This window comes from Apium graveolens, unplaced genomic scaffold, assembly GCF_009905375.1.
Source record: "Apium graveolens cultivar Ventura unplaced genomic scaffold, ASM990537v1 ctg8565, whole genome shotgun sequence".
NCBI classification, from domain to species: domain Eukaryota; kingdom Viridiplantae; phylum Streptophyta; class Magnoliopsida; order Apiales; family Apiaceae; genus Apium; species Apium graveolens.
The window spans coordinates 102,030-121,661 of record NW_027421284.1 but is presented as its reverse complement, the minus strand read 5'-3'; the positions used below and the strand labels follow the sequence as shown (position 1 = coordinate 121,661).

At 34.7% G+C, this 19,632-nt stretch overlaps 1 protein-coding gene across 8 annotated transcripts; it reads right to left on the bottom strand.

The window, feature by feature from the left end:
• Positions 1–208: 208 nt before the first annotated feature.
• LOC141705112 (G2/mitotic-specific cyclin-1-like) lies at positions 209–4,100 on the bottom strand. 8 transcript variants are annotated; one of them, XM_074508186.1, is made up of 11 exons: positions 3,892–4,100; positions 3,550–3,774; positions 3,214–3,392; positions 2,492–3,115; positions 1,975–2,112; positions 1,726–1,850; positions 1,383–1,595; positions 1,214–1,238; positions 905–982; positions 521–731; positions 209–444 (listed from the first exon to the last, which is right to left on the bottom strand). In XM_074508186.1, the coding sequence occupies exons 2-4, from the start codon at positions 3,667–3,669 to the stop codon at positions 2,959–2,961; spliced, it is 456 nt and encodes a 151-aa protein (XP_074364287.1). In that variant the 5' UTR covers positions 3,670–3,774; positions 3,892–4,100; the 3' UTR covers positions 209–444; positions 521–731; positions 905–982; positions 1,214–1,238; positions 1,383–1,595; positions 1,726–1,850; positions 1,975–2,112; positions 2,492–2,958. The 8 variants fall into 7 exon arrangements, with proteins under 8 accessions (XP_074364286.1, XP_074364285.1, XP_074364287.1 ...); XM_074508185.1 differs by having other exon boundaries at positions 811–982; positions 3,855–4,100; XM_074508184.1 differs by having other exon boundaries at positions 811–982.
• Positions 4,101–19,632: the final 15,532 nt, after the last annotated feature.

Below are 19,632 nucleotides of genomic sequence, written 5' to 3'. Positions count from 1 at the left end.
TTAATAACATATGTAATACAACATTACTAGAACAAGCAAATATAACAGTTAATTTTAACATTTTTGAAATATATGGTCTATTTTGAGAACAATCCATAATCAACAAAATATCAAAGTTGCATACATAAGAGTCTAGCTCTGCAAACCAAACTACTATATAAAAATAAATTCTCTAAACCATCCTCGTCGCCAACAAAAACCTTTAAAGTCGGAGAAATCAAAATCGTTTTTTATTATAACTATAGTGGGGTTAAGGCTTAATCCATACACAATCTGCTTGTTCACGAAACCACTGTATCTGTTTTGCAAGGCTCGTGTCTTAAAATATGTTTATGTAGCTCCTTTTCTCATAAAAGTTCAATGAAAACTATATGGAACTCTGTTTGGTAGCGTAATCACCACAACTTGCTTCTCTAAAAATTTCTTCGCATCAATTATATAAACCTGAAATGCAAGATTTAAAATTAGTCTACAATGCTAGTAGTAAATGGAAGAAATCTGATCATCACTTTGGATTTACCTGAGATATATTAGCATCTTCATTATGTACATATGTGACTATCCATCCATCATCTTTTTGGCAGTCTTTGTTCCTAGAGACAATTGTTGCCCCTGAGCAGAATGCATTTTCGGGAAAGGCATGATATTTGATCTTTAGTAACTCTCCATTTTTTTCATCTGCTAATTCCTCTAAAAATAAAGCTTGGCCAGCCCTTTGTACTTTCCCACGCCTATTAGTATATACCAATTAGTTCAATATACGACTCATCATCTCAACTAATTTGATATTACGAAACAATTTGTAAATACCAGATGCAGAGCTTGCTTCTTTATTAATAACTTGTGCATATGCAAACTTGTTTCTGATCCAGTAAATCTTTTTATTAAGATTAAGCTTTCATACCATTCTTAATGAGTTCATCGATGAAGCTATTGTAGAAATCGATGCCGTCTTGATTTATACCACCACTCACTGTCCCATCTGCATTTATATCATTCAATTAGTTGATCATCTTATATCGATGGACCAGCCGACATAAAAAATGACTACAAATAAAAAACAGAAACAATCATGGATTACGAAAGCAAGTACTAGGGGGGATCCTAGACCAGGAAATGGAAATGGAAAATCTGTAAGTATCGCATGTATAAAGTATTATCATTCCAGCCCAACATCAAAACTTTCTGAGTTGGGACGCATGCCATTAATTACCTGAAGGTAGTCCTTTCATATTAATCTGTACGTCATTTGAAAATAGTAGAAAAAACAACAAGACATCAGGAATAACATAAAAGAAAAAGCAAGTCTAGGACAGAAAGAGAAGGTGCCTCAGTACATGCACCACATAATGTATAATTAGGTGTCAAGGTGTTTTACTTACATCAAAGAATACAACATTGCGATTTGAGTATCTATCATGACGATCAATCCCATCAAACCTTTGAGGAAATTGCACATAGCATATTTTCTTTCCAGATGTAGGGTCCATCATGAAGCACATCGACTCCCTGAGTGCCTTGCTATTTTATATATAGTGATCACAATCAACATTAAGTAGGTATGGTGCATTTGAGATGACTGCTGAGACTCGAATCTAGAAGATCATACAATACATGTCAGTGGCAGGAAAAGAAAATATAACTATAAATACAACAAAACTTAATCAAAGTTTACAGCAAGATAAAGATGTAAAATATGATGAAGGTAGTGCTTAAGGAACTTACAAGAGAATTCATAGCACCGGCCTTTTTGTGGTGTTCAAATCCAGGTCTCTTCTCACGAAAAACATAAACTAGATGAGGCAACTCATTTCCATCAGTGTCAAGGACACCATTATTACCTAGGAATACTTGTTGTATACATGTAAATTAAAAGTGTTTATATTCATTTAAAACATCAAATTATCTTGCTTTATAGCATATTGTATAGCATTAAGTCCAAAGTAGAAAGCAAAAAAAGAAAATTCCGCAGACCTGAATCATTCCAAGATGATCTCTAACATTGTTCCCAGGCCATGGAGTGCCATCTTGCATTGTCCACCCCTCTTCAGGAACCTTCTGTGCCATTGCAACTAACCCATTTATCCACACTTTAAACTCTCCATAATCCCTCTGTACCATTAGGTATTATGTAATATGGTTAGCAAACAGCTAAATACCCGGGAACATGGTCAGTGCATTCATGATAATTGAACATTCATGTGCACGTACATACAAATAGTTGACAAGGATTATCTTAGTCAATCCTGAAAATCAAAACCTCATATTACTAGTAAAAGTATGACACTTTCTTTTGACATCTGGTCTTGCAAATAACAAGAGCTGGTGAACTTAGAGATGATCTATTTGGCACTATTTAACACATATCAGCAACAAATGATCTTATGTGCATAAATGACACGAATGCAATACAAACTAAGTACACACTAAATACTAATAGTTGTAATTCTGATGTAAACTTCACATTAACACTTCAGTGAATATTTCTCACCATTCATAAGTATCCGTCGGACTCAAAGTATGAAGCGTTGCTATTGAAGTATCTGTAATAGCCAGAAAACGCGTCCCTCTCCAATTTCATCTAAAAGTCATAAATTAATTTGAGCTATTACTACATGTGGCTGTACTTTAAGAGGTGAGTTTGAGAAACATATATATATTATCGACGGACAATGAACCTATAAATTCTACGTTAGATAGAACCAAATGGTTTCGATAGAGTACATTGACTCGCCCATGACAAAAGTGTACAAGGACTCAAATCCTTATACAACAAACTATCAACATGTTGTGTTCTATACATCATTGTTATAGAAGATTATATATAGTAATGGAACAAATCCTAGAAACAGAACAGAGATTAAAAATGATCATAAAACAGAATTCAAATGATGATTAGAGTTAATTATCATCTCCTAATAAGATCTATGTTCTAGAATTAATTTCTTGCTTTTCTGATCACGAGTGTGGCACAACAGCAACAGTCAAGACAGTCTTGGCCAGTGGAAGAAGAGAAACAGCTCCTCTCTCAGCATTTGAGTACTTCTTGTATATCGCTTTCATCTTATTCTCTGTTGTACCTGAGTGGAACCTAACGAATTCTTTAGCACATTCCCTGTTTTAACAACCATAAAATGTATCATTAGTACTAAGAACTCAAACATTTAAATCTTCTAACAAAAAAATATGGCATTACTTTCTAACTAAACATACATTAGTTGTGGCTCTGAAAAGCCGGTATGCAATGCGAGTGTCTCATTCCAGAAAGATGCCTTCTTCAAAGTGCAACGTGCCCTGTAGATAGTAGAGGTTGTAATCATTGAAGGACAGTACATAACCGTCGCATAATTTATTATGCCCAGTTCAGCCAAGAAATAAGTCATGTTCTCCACCTACACATACAAATTTCAATATTTAATCAGTTACCAAATAGTGTTTATTATAAGGATTGCATAAAGGTTTTACAAGTTCTGTTCAAGAGACTTACAACAGCATCATTGGGAAGAGAGGCAAGGACTAGGTATAAAACTTAACAAGTTGTGTACGTACCATTTGTTTATTGTCATTGGCATATGAGAGGAAGATAGAGAGATAGGTTAACTCGATAAGAAGGCCCACTCCATTAATACTTAGAACCACTGTGCTCCCCGGATGAATTAACACACACATATAAGTGTTATTCACTCAAAATGATGGCTGAAGAACACTACAGAATTTAGACAGCGGGGTTTTTTGTGTAAAATAGAGGACCCCCAACTTTAAAACCCTAAACTCCTGTAAAAAAATCTTCAATTAGTTAAACCAAAACACCCAATTAATCAGAACAAAACTCCAAATAAAACATATATATTTACCAATTCATTCAGACCCTCATTTTGAAGCCCAAATTACCTGTAAAATCAGTTAAAATTAGTATTTTCCATTTAATCGGAGCCCCAGATTGGAGCCATAGACATGTCCAGGGGAGAGAGAATTTCGGAGTCCTGAAACACCAAAAATTCATGCTTTCAGAGAGAGAGAGGGGAGAGAGAAAGAAAACATCGATAGAGAAAAGAGAACGGTAGAAAGAGAAGTATTATTGAATAGGTTTTTGTTTTCGGGGAAAATGACCGCCCAACAATTCATTATAATATGTATATTTTTTATTTATTATATTATAACTAAAATATTCTTAAGTATTTATCTATAATATATAAAAATTCTTATTATATTGTAATTGTTTTAAAATAAATTCGTATTATACTAATATTATATGTTAAATTAAAATTTTTTATTATACTATATTACATTTTTCATTCACCAATAAACCTTTAATTTTAATATTATTTATGATAATATTTTCACTTAAAAATTTTTAAAATTTTAAAAAGTATCTAATGTAACACCAGGTGTTGGCGTTACATGTCGTGCAACACCGGCATTTCTCTGCAACACTAGATTTATAAATTTTGTAACACTAATTGTGAGGTGTTACAATAGGACAAAAAAATTATTAGCTAATGTAACGCTTGCATTACAGTAGCCCACTTATGACGTCATGGGGCCATGAAATGAGAAGCCAAGTTCATCTAGGTTTTTTGTTATCCAAAAACTACGTAGGGCTTGATCCTCTATAAAAGAAGGTACGCAGGCACATTGTAAGGTATTGGAAGCGAGAGATGTATACGCCATTACCAAACACACTTGCGATCTCAGCCCCCGATTCATCAGAATCACAATACTCCGATGACAAAAAAGTCACCTACTGGTGCTGCAGTATCAACTTCACGATGAAGGACCACCGCTGTAGATCTTGATTCCGGCCACGAACTTTAAATCTTTGTTAACCGAATTCCTCCGTTAACAAATTGGCTAACTCCAGGGTCTTATGAATATAGGAGTTCGGAGTCGACTTGGATAGTCTTTTGATTTGTATTTTTAGGTTGGGTTCCTTGAATTACTTAGAAGAAAAAATTATATTTTTTTTTAATTTGTAGCCCCCTAACTCTGAGGTCTTATGAATATAAGAGTTCGGAGTTGACTTGGGTAGTCTTTTGCTTTGTATCCAAGGCTGGGTTCCTTGAATTACTTAGAAGCAAATTTTATTTTTTCTTTGATTTGTAGCCCTTAACTCCGGGGTCCTATGAATATAGGAGTTCGTAGTTGACTTGGCTAGTCTTTTGATTTGTATCCAAGGTTGGGTTCCTTGATTTACTTTAAAGAAAATTTTGCATTTTTCTTTAATTTGTAGCCCCTAACTCTGGGGTCTTATGAATATAGGAGTTCAGAGTTGACTTGGCTAGTATTTTGATATGCGTGCAAGGTTGGGTTCCTTGAATTACGTAAAAGAATTTTTTTTCATTTTACTTTGATATGTATCCCCCTAACTTCAGGGTCTTATGAATATAGGAGTTCGAAGTTGACTTGGCTAAATTTTTTATTTGTATTCAAGGTTGGGTTCTTTGAATTACTTATAAGAAGATTTTATTTTTTCTTTGATTTGTAGCCCCCTAACTCCGGGGTCTTATAGATATAGGAGTTCAGAGTTGACTTGGCTATTCTTTTTATTTTTATCCAAGGTTGGGTTCCTCTAATTACTTAAAAGAAAATTTTGCATTTTTCTTTGATTTGTAGCCCCTAACTTCGGGGTCTTGAATATCTTGTCTACAGATTTGAATGTAGTTGAAAAGGTGTTTTCGGACAAGGTTTTGGGGATAAAGTTGAAGAGACAAGGATGAGACGCCATCAATTTGACTGGACTCTGAAAGATTTTACGAGTTTTCCGTGGTGTCAGGTGATAGTTGGATGCGTACAGGTTTGTGTATTTTGTATGTGTACTTGCGTGTCCAAACTCTCCATTCCCCCTGTTTTTCTCTAAAAGAACGTGCCATGACATAATTACCGTAGGGTAATTATTAAAAATGACAGCAGGGCTAATAACTGATGTAGCAATTACATTTTGGAGACCACTGAGAATGCACCACGTGTCTTGGCTGTCTGGCCAAACTTGTAAATATTATTTGCCTTTTCAGGTTCTTTTTATGTCTCTATAAATACGCATCCCTCTTTCTCCATTTTTTTACACACACAAAATCCAAGCAAGAAGTCGCACCTTTTCACTGAATTTTTAATCATTTTCTAGAGGTTTGAACGTCGTCGATTTCATCGAAGCCTCAACATTATCTCATGTTTCTTAATAAGTTTTCATCCCCGTCGTCTTATTTTTTTCTTTTGTTCTTGCACGTCATTTTCTTCTTTAAGTAGACTCGCTGAGATCTTTTGCCTTCAAGTTCTTGTGAGTCCAAGTTTCTTTTCTCTGTTTTATACTTTTTAATATATAGTGTAGTGTTTTGACCACTGTTTCATGTTTGATTTGTGTAAATATGGTTATTGTTTGTTTGATTTGTATGTAAAAATTGGTATTTATTTTTTTGGGAATTAGCTTTGACTCCGGGGAGGCTTATAGTGTTCTTGGTTTGGATATATAAGTTTATAAATGTATATATATGTTGTAGATTTTGGTTTTTATGTTTTGATTTGCGTAAAAATATTTCCGAGTTTATTTGTTTTTGTCTTTTGGATTCGGGTGTTGCATCGACTCCGGGGTTATAGTATATGCAAGGTAGACATTATAAATAATTTGCTAACCTTAGGACGAATAATCCTGAGTGTCCTCAATATATTGGTGGTATACACTCCAGTTGCTCTTCTCCTTCCTCAAGTCAATCATTAAATATGCCTCCAAGAGCCGAGAGACCGGTGCAGGTTCTGGTGGAAACTCTACTTTTGGCCCCCGGGGTACATTAGCTAACGATGATGGTTCCTGGGAGGAGATAAACCATTATTTTGTTCAATCTCATAAGGATTCCCGTACTTTAGGGTTCTATTATAGGGACTTGTCTGAGGCTTATGGGGGCCTGGATGGTTTGGAGGGTAGGGAGCCTTACAACCAGGCTGATGGATGTGATGTTTTATAGTGCACCCGGTACCAGATATGATTGTGCCCCGGTGCAGAAGAATATTGGGAAAAAAATATACCGATGCCGATATAGATAGTGCGTTAAGGATAACTTTGAATTTGAGGGGAGAATTCGAGTGGAGGTGGCCGGAGCTAAATGAGCGTATGTACCATAGTCCCTCAGTTGGGTACGTTGGTATTTCCTTAGAGCATCTCTGGGGCATGAGGATATGTTTACACCAATTCACCAAGTCTTTATGTCGGGATGTTTACGGCATTCCTTTCACCCAACTGGCCCCAAATTTCGACAAGTGGATTAGTTGGTTTCTGGCTTGTTGTCATGTTAAGAACTACCTTCCCACCTTTAAACTTTTTCATCATCTCTTTATGATAAAGAAATCTACCAGTAAGCCGTTGTTTAAGCTTTTGTTTAAACTATAGGATTGTGGATTTCTGGCCGATAAGGTAGTGGTGCCTACAGTCATGCTAAATTCTTTAAACTGTTGGCATTAGAAGTTTATATTTTTCCGGGGTGGGGACCTGGAGTTTATATTGTTATTCCCTAATAATATAACAATATAATTACAGAAAGGGGTTAAATGGAATTCTGATTTCTTTTTGCATTTATGAAAAATTCTTTCTAAAATATACAACTGTGTTTGAATATACAAGAGTGTGGATTATGATTATAAAGTAATAAATCACACAAAGTAAATAAACAAGTGTTTAAAAAAATTCTGGTGGATTTGTATTTCCATCAGAGATGTATATATTAAAAAGATCTCTATGATGCAACATTGCACACATCTGCTTACAAGTATTACAACTTAGAACTTGAGAGTGTTAAAATATACAGCTTACAAAGACTCTCTGTTTTCTTTCTTGATAATTCTTAGGTCTAAAATACTAGCTATACTTGGTTTATATATCACCAAGTTACATGTGCAATACGACAAAAAATTATTCTATCAACTAGGTCCAGTTCCCATGTTTCTTCATTTCTCTGTCCAATGAAATCCAAGTTAGATACAACATCTTTGAATGAGCTTGTCTTGAATGCTTCATTTCTTCTAACACCTCCAATCAGGCTGCCACATTCTTTTTGTGCACTATCAACCCATGTAACTCTTTCAGCTCCTGTCAAGTCCCTTTCAACTGCTATCTGGTTGATTATCCGTTAAAACTTTTGAATGTTATCCGTTGACACTATATTGGTGTCATCCATTGAAGCTTTGTATATAATATCCGTTGACAGCTTTATCCATTGATGGCTTGACTGACTTATTAGTTGAGGGCATATGAGTTATCCATTGAAGATTGTAGAATCATCCGTTGAAGTTTTTTGACTTAGGAGTTGAAATTGTTTCCATAGCAGTTGATACTCTTTCACTTATACAAAAATCAAGGACTCTTATATGTATAATTAAGCCACCTATTTTGTATATCTTGCTAGTAATCAATATGTAACAGCCCGCACTTCCGGATTATTAATTCTAAATCGTAACTAAAATAATATACAATTATTAATCCAAAATTCTATTACAATGGTGATTATTACGAAAGCGCAGCTAGCGGAAGTCCAAAAGTCAATCTACTCTAATACTAAGTCCTCGAACTTGAATGCTATCCAACTCGAACTCTTAGACAAAACCTGAAATTTAAAAGAATGAGTTGCGAAACCCAGCAAGCAATTACCGTTCAACGGCTCAAAATAATATTATATTTTTATATCTTTTTGAAAAACACGTTTTGGACACATAACACATACATCTATTATATATGATTGCACATATATTCGATAATAAAGATCACACAATATATTTTATATGACAAGGATCAAAACAAATCACACAACATATTATATAATTCACATCATCAAAATTCTTAGTCAATCAATAAATCTTAATAACAAATTCTTATATTTAGTCCCACAGTCTTAAATCACACATTATGACACACTTTGCCAGTGACCGGCATCTTATACTTTATATCACACTTCCCAAGTGACCGGGTTCTAATTCTTATTCGATGGAGGGCTGATTTACGTCCCTCGTCAAGTGCAACCGAAGCTTGTCAAGGTATCGATGTGTTCCGGAACGTGTGCAAACTAGTTATAAGTTCAAAGTAGCACACTTTCCAGTGATCGGAATCTTATTCTTATACATGACTAAGACTGAGGATTTCTTTGAATTCGTTTCTTATCAATCACATATCAATTTCACACATACGACTATCAAAATAAATATTTGAGCACATGAATCAAATAATATAAAATACGTTACACAATAATGCGGAGCAATAAAGATTCACTTACGTACTCAAACAGATAATTCATGTTTCAAAATATACGGAGCAACGAATAGTCACTTACAAAATACACAGGCAAGCAAATAATACGGAGCAATGAAAATTTACTTGACTCAATCACGAAAACATATAATTCACATTAGAGCACACATATCCTTAGCAACCCATCAAATACGACACATCTAAAATCTCGATCTTCTCCGCGATTCCAATTCTGATCAGATCCTTGTTTATCCCTTTTGACGCTCTAAACGATATTTTCTTGAAAAATATGAAATACAAAAGTTGTAGAGGACGACAAGAGCTTTCTGAAAAGTCCAGAATCAACAAATTCCGACTTATGATGAATTTTATACGAATTTTACAAGATTGCTGATTTTGGTGTAAAGAGCCCAACGAATTTTATGAATTAATGCCACGAAGATGAATAGGATGTATTTATAACGAAACAAAACCCTATACCATAACCTACAAGTTATCCATATTAGAATATGATCCAAATTTTAGGCCCATTAGTCTAATTAAATTTTTAAATCCTAATCTTTATCCAATTTTAATCCTTTTTATTCTATTATTAATCTAATTCTAAAAATTAAGGGATATTACACAACATGACTTTGAAACAATCAAAAATACTAAACCTCCAGCTAATCTAGTGTACATAATGTGCTACACACTTATTCATATAAGCTACTCCATCAACGGATAGAAAACTGTGGTTATCCGTTGATGGCTACAAATGGCACTAAATAAACCTACTTAGGTTTATTTCAATTTCAAAATTATTGTATATCTTCTTTTATACTTTTTAGTTGCGAAATACGACGACGCCGACAAACGGTCAATAAATATCTTAATTTTAAACAAGTACATAAATTTGAATGATATATTTTTGAAATAAATTACATTTGTAATTTTTATTACATATCGCGAAAAAAATATCTTGAAAGCCAATTAATTAATTAATTTTGTTTTATCTTATTGTTCTAATTATTTCTCGACGGGTTTAAAAATAACGGAAAACATGTTATTTAATATACAAAATATTATATATATATATATGATGTTATACACACATACATACATATATACAAAGTATTAAATTTTTAAAAATTTAATAAAAAGAACACGCGTAGCGCGGATATAGGTCCCTGGTTGTGATGTGGAAAAAATGATGTTAGAAAAATTAGATAATTGTTTGGTAATTTTTTTAATTTATGCATATTTTAAAATATTATATAAAAAAATAATATTTTTGAGAAGATTTGATACTGAAACTGATTATTATTTCCTGTAAAAGCTGACAATATCAAACTGTGCCTAAGGTTTTGAGAGGAGGCACATGCTACTGTAAAATATTCTTTTATATATATATATAAATATGACTTTTATCCATACAAGTTTTTTTGGGATTGTTAGGTCCCAATTTGTTTGTAGAAGGGGGGGTTGAATGCAAACAATACCGTTTAATCGAATAAAATGCGGAATAAAAATGTGAAACAAAATTTAAGTTAAATAAAACTTTTATTAAACTTGAAAGGTGTTACAACTACGGTATCGGTTACAAGGGATTAATCTCAAATCAATTATTACAAATCTAGAATAAATTCGACATGAACTTTTTCTATTTTTGCAATTAAAAGATCAAATGCTAAATGCGATTTGAGATTAAGTTCTAGGGATTTTAATCCGCTAGATTGATACACAAGAACAAGATAAATAATTCTAGTGGATTGGATTTAACTTGTCAATCTAGAATTTTGATCTTGAATAAAGCAGATGAAGAATAAAATGTTGTGACTTTGTTTTCTGCTGCTTTTTTTCTCTTGACTTGTGTGTTCTGTATGTTGATATCTTTTGAATGTCTTCTGCTACTTTTATTTAATCCAACAGTCGAGTAGAATGTATTGGCATGACAATCTCTTTGAGCTGGCAAGACAATCATAATGAACTAGCAAGACTTTCGGTATGACTATCAATTGTCATACCGATTGTCATAGAAGTTCAAAATCAGATTGTCTTTCTGAATTAATAATAGATTTTAATGTAATAAAAAATCTGATAAGACAATCCTTTTGAATTAGCATGACTTTCGGTATGACTATTGATTGTCATACCGATTGTCATACTAATACAATCATTTGCCTTTGAGAATTAATAACAGATTTTAAATCAATTAAAATCATGAAAAACCTTAATATTAATTCTGAATTAATTAATCAATTAATTCAATTAATAAAATAAATTAATCTTTGCAGATATGATTTATTCTCTTAATTAAATTATATGACTTAATTAATTAATAGAGAGTTAATACTAATCTTGAGCAGCATCCATTCTCCTGTAAAACTTCTGAAAATCACTGAAATATATGAATTAATTCCACCACTTCAACGTTGACACTCGATGTACTGTCTGGTTCATGAGTGACTGACTTCCGTGATGTTTCTTCACGTCTTGACTTTGATTTTCTTCAGACTAAATCCTTGTAATTAATTGATACCCTAACGAGATCTCTGTCACTTGGTTAAATCCACAATCTTGATTTATATCACTGAGGCTTGATCAATTTCTTGAGCTTCTTCCAGTGAATTAAGTCTTCAAGTCTATAGATGAATAATGTTTCTTAACCCTTTAACAGATGTTACTTTGTGAGATCTCTCTGACGATAGATCCACTATTTACTTATTACATTCTTATTTGAGTTGAGTTAAATCCTCGAATAAACGAATAGGCTATGACATATGCCTTTCAATCTCCCCCTATTTGCTTGTTAGACAATAACAACAAATACCTAGAGGATAACTCAACTAACAAATAAGAAAAAGATATAAACAGTAATGCAAAGTAAATAGCAGAAAAGTTCTGGATTATATTTAACATTTTCCAGATTCCAAAAGAAATTTACAAGTGAATACAAGATAGATGTTCCTCTAGCCTGAACATATAACTACATTAGACTATCTTGATTCATAAAGCTCTAATCATATTACATTGAGTTTTGAGCTAATTGATTAGTTATCTTCTCTTCTAACTTCACCTTCTTCTAAATCTTGAAGTAACTCTTTGTCAAAGACACGATCCTTTTCTGAAGTGAAGCTTGCTGGTCTGACTAGTTGAACTCCAACTGACTTCAGCTTATTCTTGATCTGATTGTACCTTTTAATATTCTTTTCACAATAAGCTTGAATCAAATCAGCAGCTTGAGTCTTCAACATGGATGAGTATCCAGCAGTTCTTAAATGATGTTCCATCCAGACCAGATGCTTAGCTGAGTAGTCTTTAAGAGATTGTACATCTAGCTGACAGATTTGAAGAGAATCAGACTTAAAGAATCTCACCTGATGAGGATTGTTGACCACTTGAGGACTAGCCCTGCTGGCAAACTCTTTAAGCCTTTCTCGAAGAACTTCATTCAATTCTGAGCTTCTTTTTACCTTGTTGAGAAGAACCCAAATCTCTGACAAAGAACGATTCTCAAACAGATGAAGTGACACCTTGAAAGATCCTTCACTCTGACAATATACAAAAATGCTCATCTCATTTAGGGATCTATCAAAAGCAGCTGTGATCCTTGAGACTTCAGTCTTGATAGCATTCATGTACATGTCATTGTTAGGATTTGAGATTTCCAGCTTGTCAAGAAGATGTAGGAACTGTCTATCATTGTTAGTGCTCGGCTGAGGCATATCAAGTACTCTCCTAGCTTCATCCCATTTCTCACCAATCTTCAGTCTATCATCTCTTCTCCTTTCTTGAGCCTTGATGTCATGAAGACGTTGCTTTTGAAGAGTTTCTGTTCTTTGTATGTCTTTCCTCATGTCAATGATCTGGGAGACCTTTTTGAGTTCAGCTTCTTTTCTTTTCATCTCTGACTGCTGTTGCTGAAACTCTTTCTCAAAGATAGGATCCACTGTAGCTTCCTTTTTCCAATCTCCAAAATCACTTTCCTCTTCAGCTTCAAATAAACCATCTTTATCTTCCAAGACTGGTTCAGTGGGAATGTCAAAAATGTCAAAGTCATCCTGTTCTCCACTGTAATAGACATCATCAGCCTTTCCTTTGTCCCCAGCAGAGGTATCTTTTTCTTTCCCCTTTCCACTACTCCCTTTCTTCTCCCCCTTAGTTGAGGGATCCTCTACTGACTTTCCCTTAGATCCTCCATGACCTCCATCACCTCCCGAGCCTGAGCCTCCACCAGACGGCCCTTCAAAGTAAGTCCTTTGTTCTTCATTGGGACAGTGAGAATTTTTGATCATGTAGTACAGGTGCTTCATCCCTTCATTCAGATGTTCCATACCTGTCTCTATCTTCAGAAATCTAGAGGAATCCAGTGAATGATTCATTTCAACCAAATCTTCAAGAGAAGTCATCCTTGTATGTAGAGAGCAGAAGTCAGAAATGTCATCAGATGATAAAGTTGGAGTTTCCTGAATGGAATTGAGCTTTGGTGTGACAGTGTTCTTGAGATCTGAGATATCATTTCTTATGAGTGTCAGCTGATTGTTGACAGAGGTGGAAGAAGAAGACCGTTCAACCACTTGTGCTTTGAATGCTTGAGCTTCAGCTTGGCTTTTAGCAAGTTCTTCTTTTAGAGCAGCAATTTGAGCTAACAGGTTTATAGTATCAGTGTCTGTGTGTGCTCCCACCTGAATTTCACTCGTGTTTGGTTCACTCACCTCACGTGCTTGTGTTTCTCTCAATATAATTGCTCGTGAGGAGTCTTCCTGTTGCTGTTCTTCTGTACCTGCAGTTAAAATCACCCTAGCCTCTTCAAGAGAGGTCAGTGGTGGTGCAATGGGAATTCGCGAGTCCCGATCCTCAGTCAAACCTATCATTTCATGTGAAATAGATGTCTGAATTGCTTCAGGGATAGATTGACCGAGTTGCCCTCCACTTTCTCCAGATAAATCTGCGAGTGGAGAATCCCGTGAGGGAGCCAGAGGTGTTTGATCTGGGAGGGGAGAAAATGACTCTATTAAGGGTGGCTGAGAGTCAGATTTTCCCTCAGAAGCATGTGACTGCTCTTCTGCCGTAACTATGGCAGGCACTGTAACAGACTCTATGTGCACTCCTCGCTCTGTGTCCTGAGTATCATCTGTGGGTATGTATGGTTCCATTGTGAGTAATGGAATTGTGCTTGACTCAGTACAAGATGCCATGGCCCTATGGCGAATTTCAATAGATTCATCCTGTTGAGAGAATGTCTCTAGTAACTGTTCATCGGCCATTTCAAAGTCCATGTCCTGTTAGGAGGACAAGGATGGGCTTTCAGATGCCTCAGTATAAGTTCTTCTTTTCTTTGGAGGAGGCAGAGCTGAGGGTTCACTCACATTTAACAATGCACTACTTCCTATTAACCTTCTGGGTAACATTTTAGATAGTGGGGGAGAGGTTGAGATAGAATGTGACTCTGTGTTTGGCTCTATGACCTGGGATTGAAGCTGTGGTTCTACAACTTCATGGTCAGCCCTATCAACCACTGAGGGTCTTTCAACAGAAGTAGGAATGGAGTGAGAGTGAGGAATTACTACCTGTAATGGAAGAGCATCTGATGTTGGAGGAGCCTGGGTGGCTTGAACCACTGGAGGTTGAGGTTGCTGTTCATGACCGGGAAGATTGAAAATAGGTAAAGGAATATAAGTGGCCATAAAAGCAGATACAAGTACTGGAACTTGCATGAATCTAAAGGTTGTGTCTTGGCGGGTGTAAATCTTTTTGCTTACTGGAGGGGGTTCGGTTACTGCAGAGTTAGCAAAAAGGGCTTTGTGTTCAGGTGTGAGAAGATGATCTGCTATAAGCATGAGAAAACGAGCATAGTAACATGATACCCTACGATTTGTAGAATGATCACGTAAAGCAGGAGTGAGACGTCTCAAGAGAATGGGAAAAAGTAGTTTGCCAAAATTGATCCTTTGATTGAAAACAACCGCAAGACCAATATACTGCAGAGTGGAAGTGATGTTGTGAAAGTTGGATTTAGTGCAGTTGGCAAACACTTTAGAAAGTGTATCGAAGAAAATATCCCATTCAGACACCAAATTGGATTTTAAAAGTTTGGTTAAATTGATCACCCCTGATAGTGAATAGCATGGAAAAAGTTTGTGATATCATTTTCAGAGGGTAAATTACAGATATTGTCCAATGGAAAATTTAACGCCTGATTGATGACTGATTCATCAACTACATACTGTGTGTTTGCCACGGTGAATGAAAAAGATTTTGAATCATCGGCCACAGTAGAGGTTGTGCAAATCAGTCTAAGAAGATCGACATTTAAAATCACATTTGATTTAATAGCAGAGCTAACAATCGAATGGTCATTTAAAAATCTAATCCAAGGCTTAAATTTTTCAACATCACATTTTTCCGGATTAAAATAACCAACCTGATTATGCGCGACAATTTGGAAATTGAGAGCCATTTTAAAATAATAATAAGACACACACTTTCAGAATTTTAAGAATAATATTAAGAAAATTCGAATTAATTAAATTAATTTAATAATTCGAATTAAATTAATTATAATCGAAAAATTTAGACAGGAATGTATCTCGTTAAAATTCCTAACTCACAAACACAGTTTTGAAAAACCAAAAGACACAAATCAGAAATTAAAAATAAAATAAAATAACAAAAAATACCCAAAATTAAAAAATAGAAACTGATTTTGATTTGATTGATTTCTTTTAACAAAAATCCAACAGCACTTCTGTATGTATATACTTGTATGTATATATCACAGGAGTGATGATTTTTGTATGCTTAGTAAAAACTCGAGCAAGAAACAATGGTGACTGTGGTTGAATCGAAGAGAGAGAGAGAAAGAAGGAAAGACTGTTGAAATTATTGAAAAACAAAGAAAATGAACTGATGAAACTTAAAACACACACAAAAACAGGTTAAGTAGTATAACTGGTATGACAATCCGGGATTGTCTCACCGATTGTCATACCGATAGTCTTACAAGGCAAAAACAAATTAGAAAATAGAAGAAATAGGAGTAATAAAAATAATAAATACTAAATATATATAACTGGTATGACAATCTGATAGTCATACCGATTGTCATACCAGTACAAAATAAAACAGAATATATCTGAAATTAATTTTATTACTGGCATGACAATCAATAGTCATACCGATTGTCTTGCCAGTTATAAAATTAAACTGATTAAATAAAACAAGTATTAGTACTGGAATGACTTTCAGCAGGACAATTTAATTGTCTTGCCGATTGTCATTCTAGTATAAAATAAATTAAGTATTTTAAATATACTGAATAATTAACATAAAAACTGTTAAAAAAAACATAAACATAAACAAAAAATATATAAAATATTACAATTACAGAAAACTGAAATGAATATGGCAGAAAATATTTACATAATTAAAATAATTAAAATATTTCAGAGATAATAATATTTTCAGTCCAAAAATAGATTTCTTTTGAATTTTAACAACTTAAATTCATAGAAAAATATTTTTAGAGAAAATAAAATATTCTGAGACATTAAAATTAACAATTTGAGTAAATAAATAAGATAAGATAATAAAAAATTCCATAGAAATAAGCAAGACATATGATAGAATGATAAAATAAATTTGCAAATGAATTTTTCATTTATGAAAAATTCATTTGTAAATTCATTCAAGAACAGATCTCAGATATTAACTAAATTAATCACTAAAACTATTCAACATGCCCAATTTACCAACTAATCTGGTAAATGTGGATTCATCAAGTGGTTTAGTGAAAATATCTGCTATTTGTTCTTCTGTTGGAACAAAAAATAGTTCAACAGTACCACTCATGACGTGCTCTCTAATAAAATGATACCTGATGTCAATGTGCTTTGTCCTCGAGTGCTGCACAGGGTTGTTGGTGATGGCTATTGCACTTGTATTGTCACATAAAATAGGAATTTTGTTCAATACAGAGCCATAGTCTCGTAGCTGGTTCCTAATCCACAAGATCTGAGCACAGCAGCTTCCAGCAGCAATATATTTAGCCTCGGCCGTTGAGTTGGAAACTGTTTGTTGTTTCTTGCTGTACCATGAGACTAGCCTGCTTCCTAGGAATTGAGAACTTCCTGAGGTGCTTTTCCTATCAACAACACTTCCTGCGTAATCTGAATCTGTATATCCAACAAGGTTAAAACCAGATTCTTTAGGGTACCAAATACCTAGATTTGGTGTTCCCTTAAGATATCTTAAGATTCGTTTAACAGCAACGAGATGAATATCTCTAGGATCCGCTTGGAACCTTGCACATAAACATGTAGCATACATAATATCTGGTCTACTTGCAGTAAGATAGAGTAATGAGCCAATCATACCTCTGTAGCTTGTGACATCTACCTTAATGGAGTTTTCACATGGTCCAAGCTTGACAGCTGTAGTTGATGGAGTCCTTGCTGATACAGAATCCTCTAGATTGTACTTTTTGAGGAGTTCCTTGAGATACTTGGATTGACAAATAAATGTTCCATCTAACCTTTGATTTACTTGTAATCCAAGAAAGAACTTCAGCTCTCCCATCATGCTCATTTCAAACTTGTTGTGCATTAACTTAGCAAATCTCTTACAGAGATTATCATTAGTAGACCCAAATATTATATCATCCACATAGACTTGGACTAATATAGTATCATTCTTATGTTTTTTAGAAAAGAGAGTTTTGTCTATGACACCTCTAATAAAACTATTTTCAATAAGAAATTCAGAGAGAGTGTCATACCATTTTCTTGGAGACTGTTTTAGCCCATAGATAGCCTTGAAAAGAAAGAAGACAAAATCCAAATGATCTGGATCTTCAAAACCAGGAGGTTGCTCTACATATACCTCTTCATCCAGCTTTCCATTCAGAAAGGCGCTCTTGACATCCATTTGATAAACTTTAAAGTTTGAGAATACTGTGAATGCCAGAAATATCCTGATGGCCTCAAGTCTAGCCACTGGAGCATAGGTTTCATCATAATCAATGCCTTCAGCTTGAGAATACCCTTTTGCTACCAGTCTTGCCTTGTTTCTTGTAACCACACCATCTTCATCTAGTTTATTCCTGAATACCCACCTAGTACCAACAGCTTTCTTGTGTGTAGGTCTAGGTACCAGTTTCCAGACTTGTTGACTTTCAAACTGATTGAGTTCATCTTGCATAGCAATCACCCAATCTGGATCAGTTAGTGCTTCTTCAATCTTCTTAGGTTCCATCTCAGAAAGAAATCCTGAGAACAGACACTCATTTTGAGTAGCACGTCTAGTTCTGACTCCAACATCTGGATCACCAATAATCAACTCAAAAGGGTGAGCTTTATTCCAGACAGTCTGTCTTGGAAGATTTGATCTTGATGATTCGCCTTGAAATTCATTGTGATGTTGTGTCCTACTAGATGATCCTTCAGCATCTCCCCCTGAGTTGTTGCCATGTTGACTTGAAGATTCTCCATCAGTAGCAGTGGTATCTCCATTGTTACCAAAGTTTCCATCACTATTACCTTGAGTATCATCATGATTAACAGGTTCTTCACCAACAACAACCTCAGGTTCTTGACCATGTTCTGATTCTGAATCTGACATATCATCAAACTTCAGTTTCTCAGAAGGATCTTCAGTTTGGATACTAGGGAGTTTAGTGTCATCAAATGTAACATTGACACTTTCAGTTACTTTGTGTTGATCAATGATATACACTCTGTATGATCTTCTTCCATATCCAACAAAAATACCCTCATATGCCTTTGCCTCGAATTTGCCACGACGCTCATCTCCATCCTTGAGCACGAAGCATCTGGCACCAAATACATGAAAGTATTTGATAGAAGGTTTCTATTCATTCAAAATCTCATAAGGAGTTTTCATGAAGTCTTTGTTGATTAGAGTTCGATTCTGAGTATAACATGCAGTATTGACAGCTTCAGCCCAAAAGTACATTGGAAGACCTGATTCACTTAACATCGTTCTTGCAGCTTCAATCAATGTACGATTCTTCCTTTCTACCACTCCATTTTGCTGAGGGGTTCTAGGAGCTGAGAATTGTCTGGTAATCCCTTTGTCTGTACAGAATCCATTGAGAAGTGAATTCTTGAATTCTGTTCCATTATCTGACCTTATTGCTCTAACAGGGACGTTAGAATCTAACTCAATCATCTTGATATGATCAATCACAACTTGTGGTGTTTCATCCTTAGAGTGAAGAAATAAAACCCACGTATACTTGGAATAGTCATCAACTATCACAAGACGGTAACACTTCTTTGACATCGAAAGGACATTAACTGGTCCGAATAAATCCATGTGCAATAATTGCAGAACACCAGTTATGGAAGATGTGTCAGTGCCTCTGTGACTTGCTTTCTTTGACTTTCCTTTCTGGCAAGCCTCAC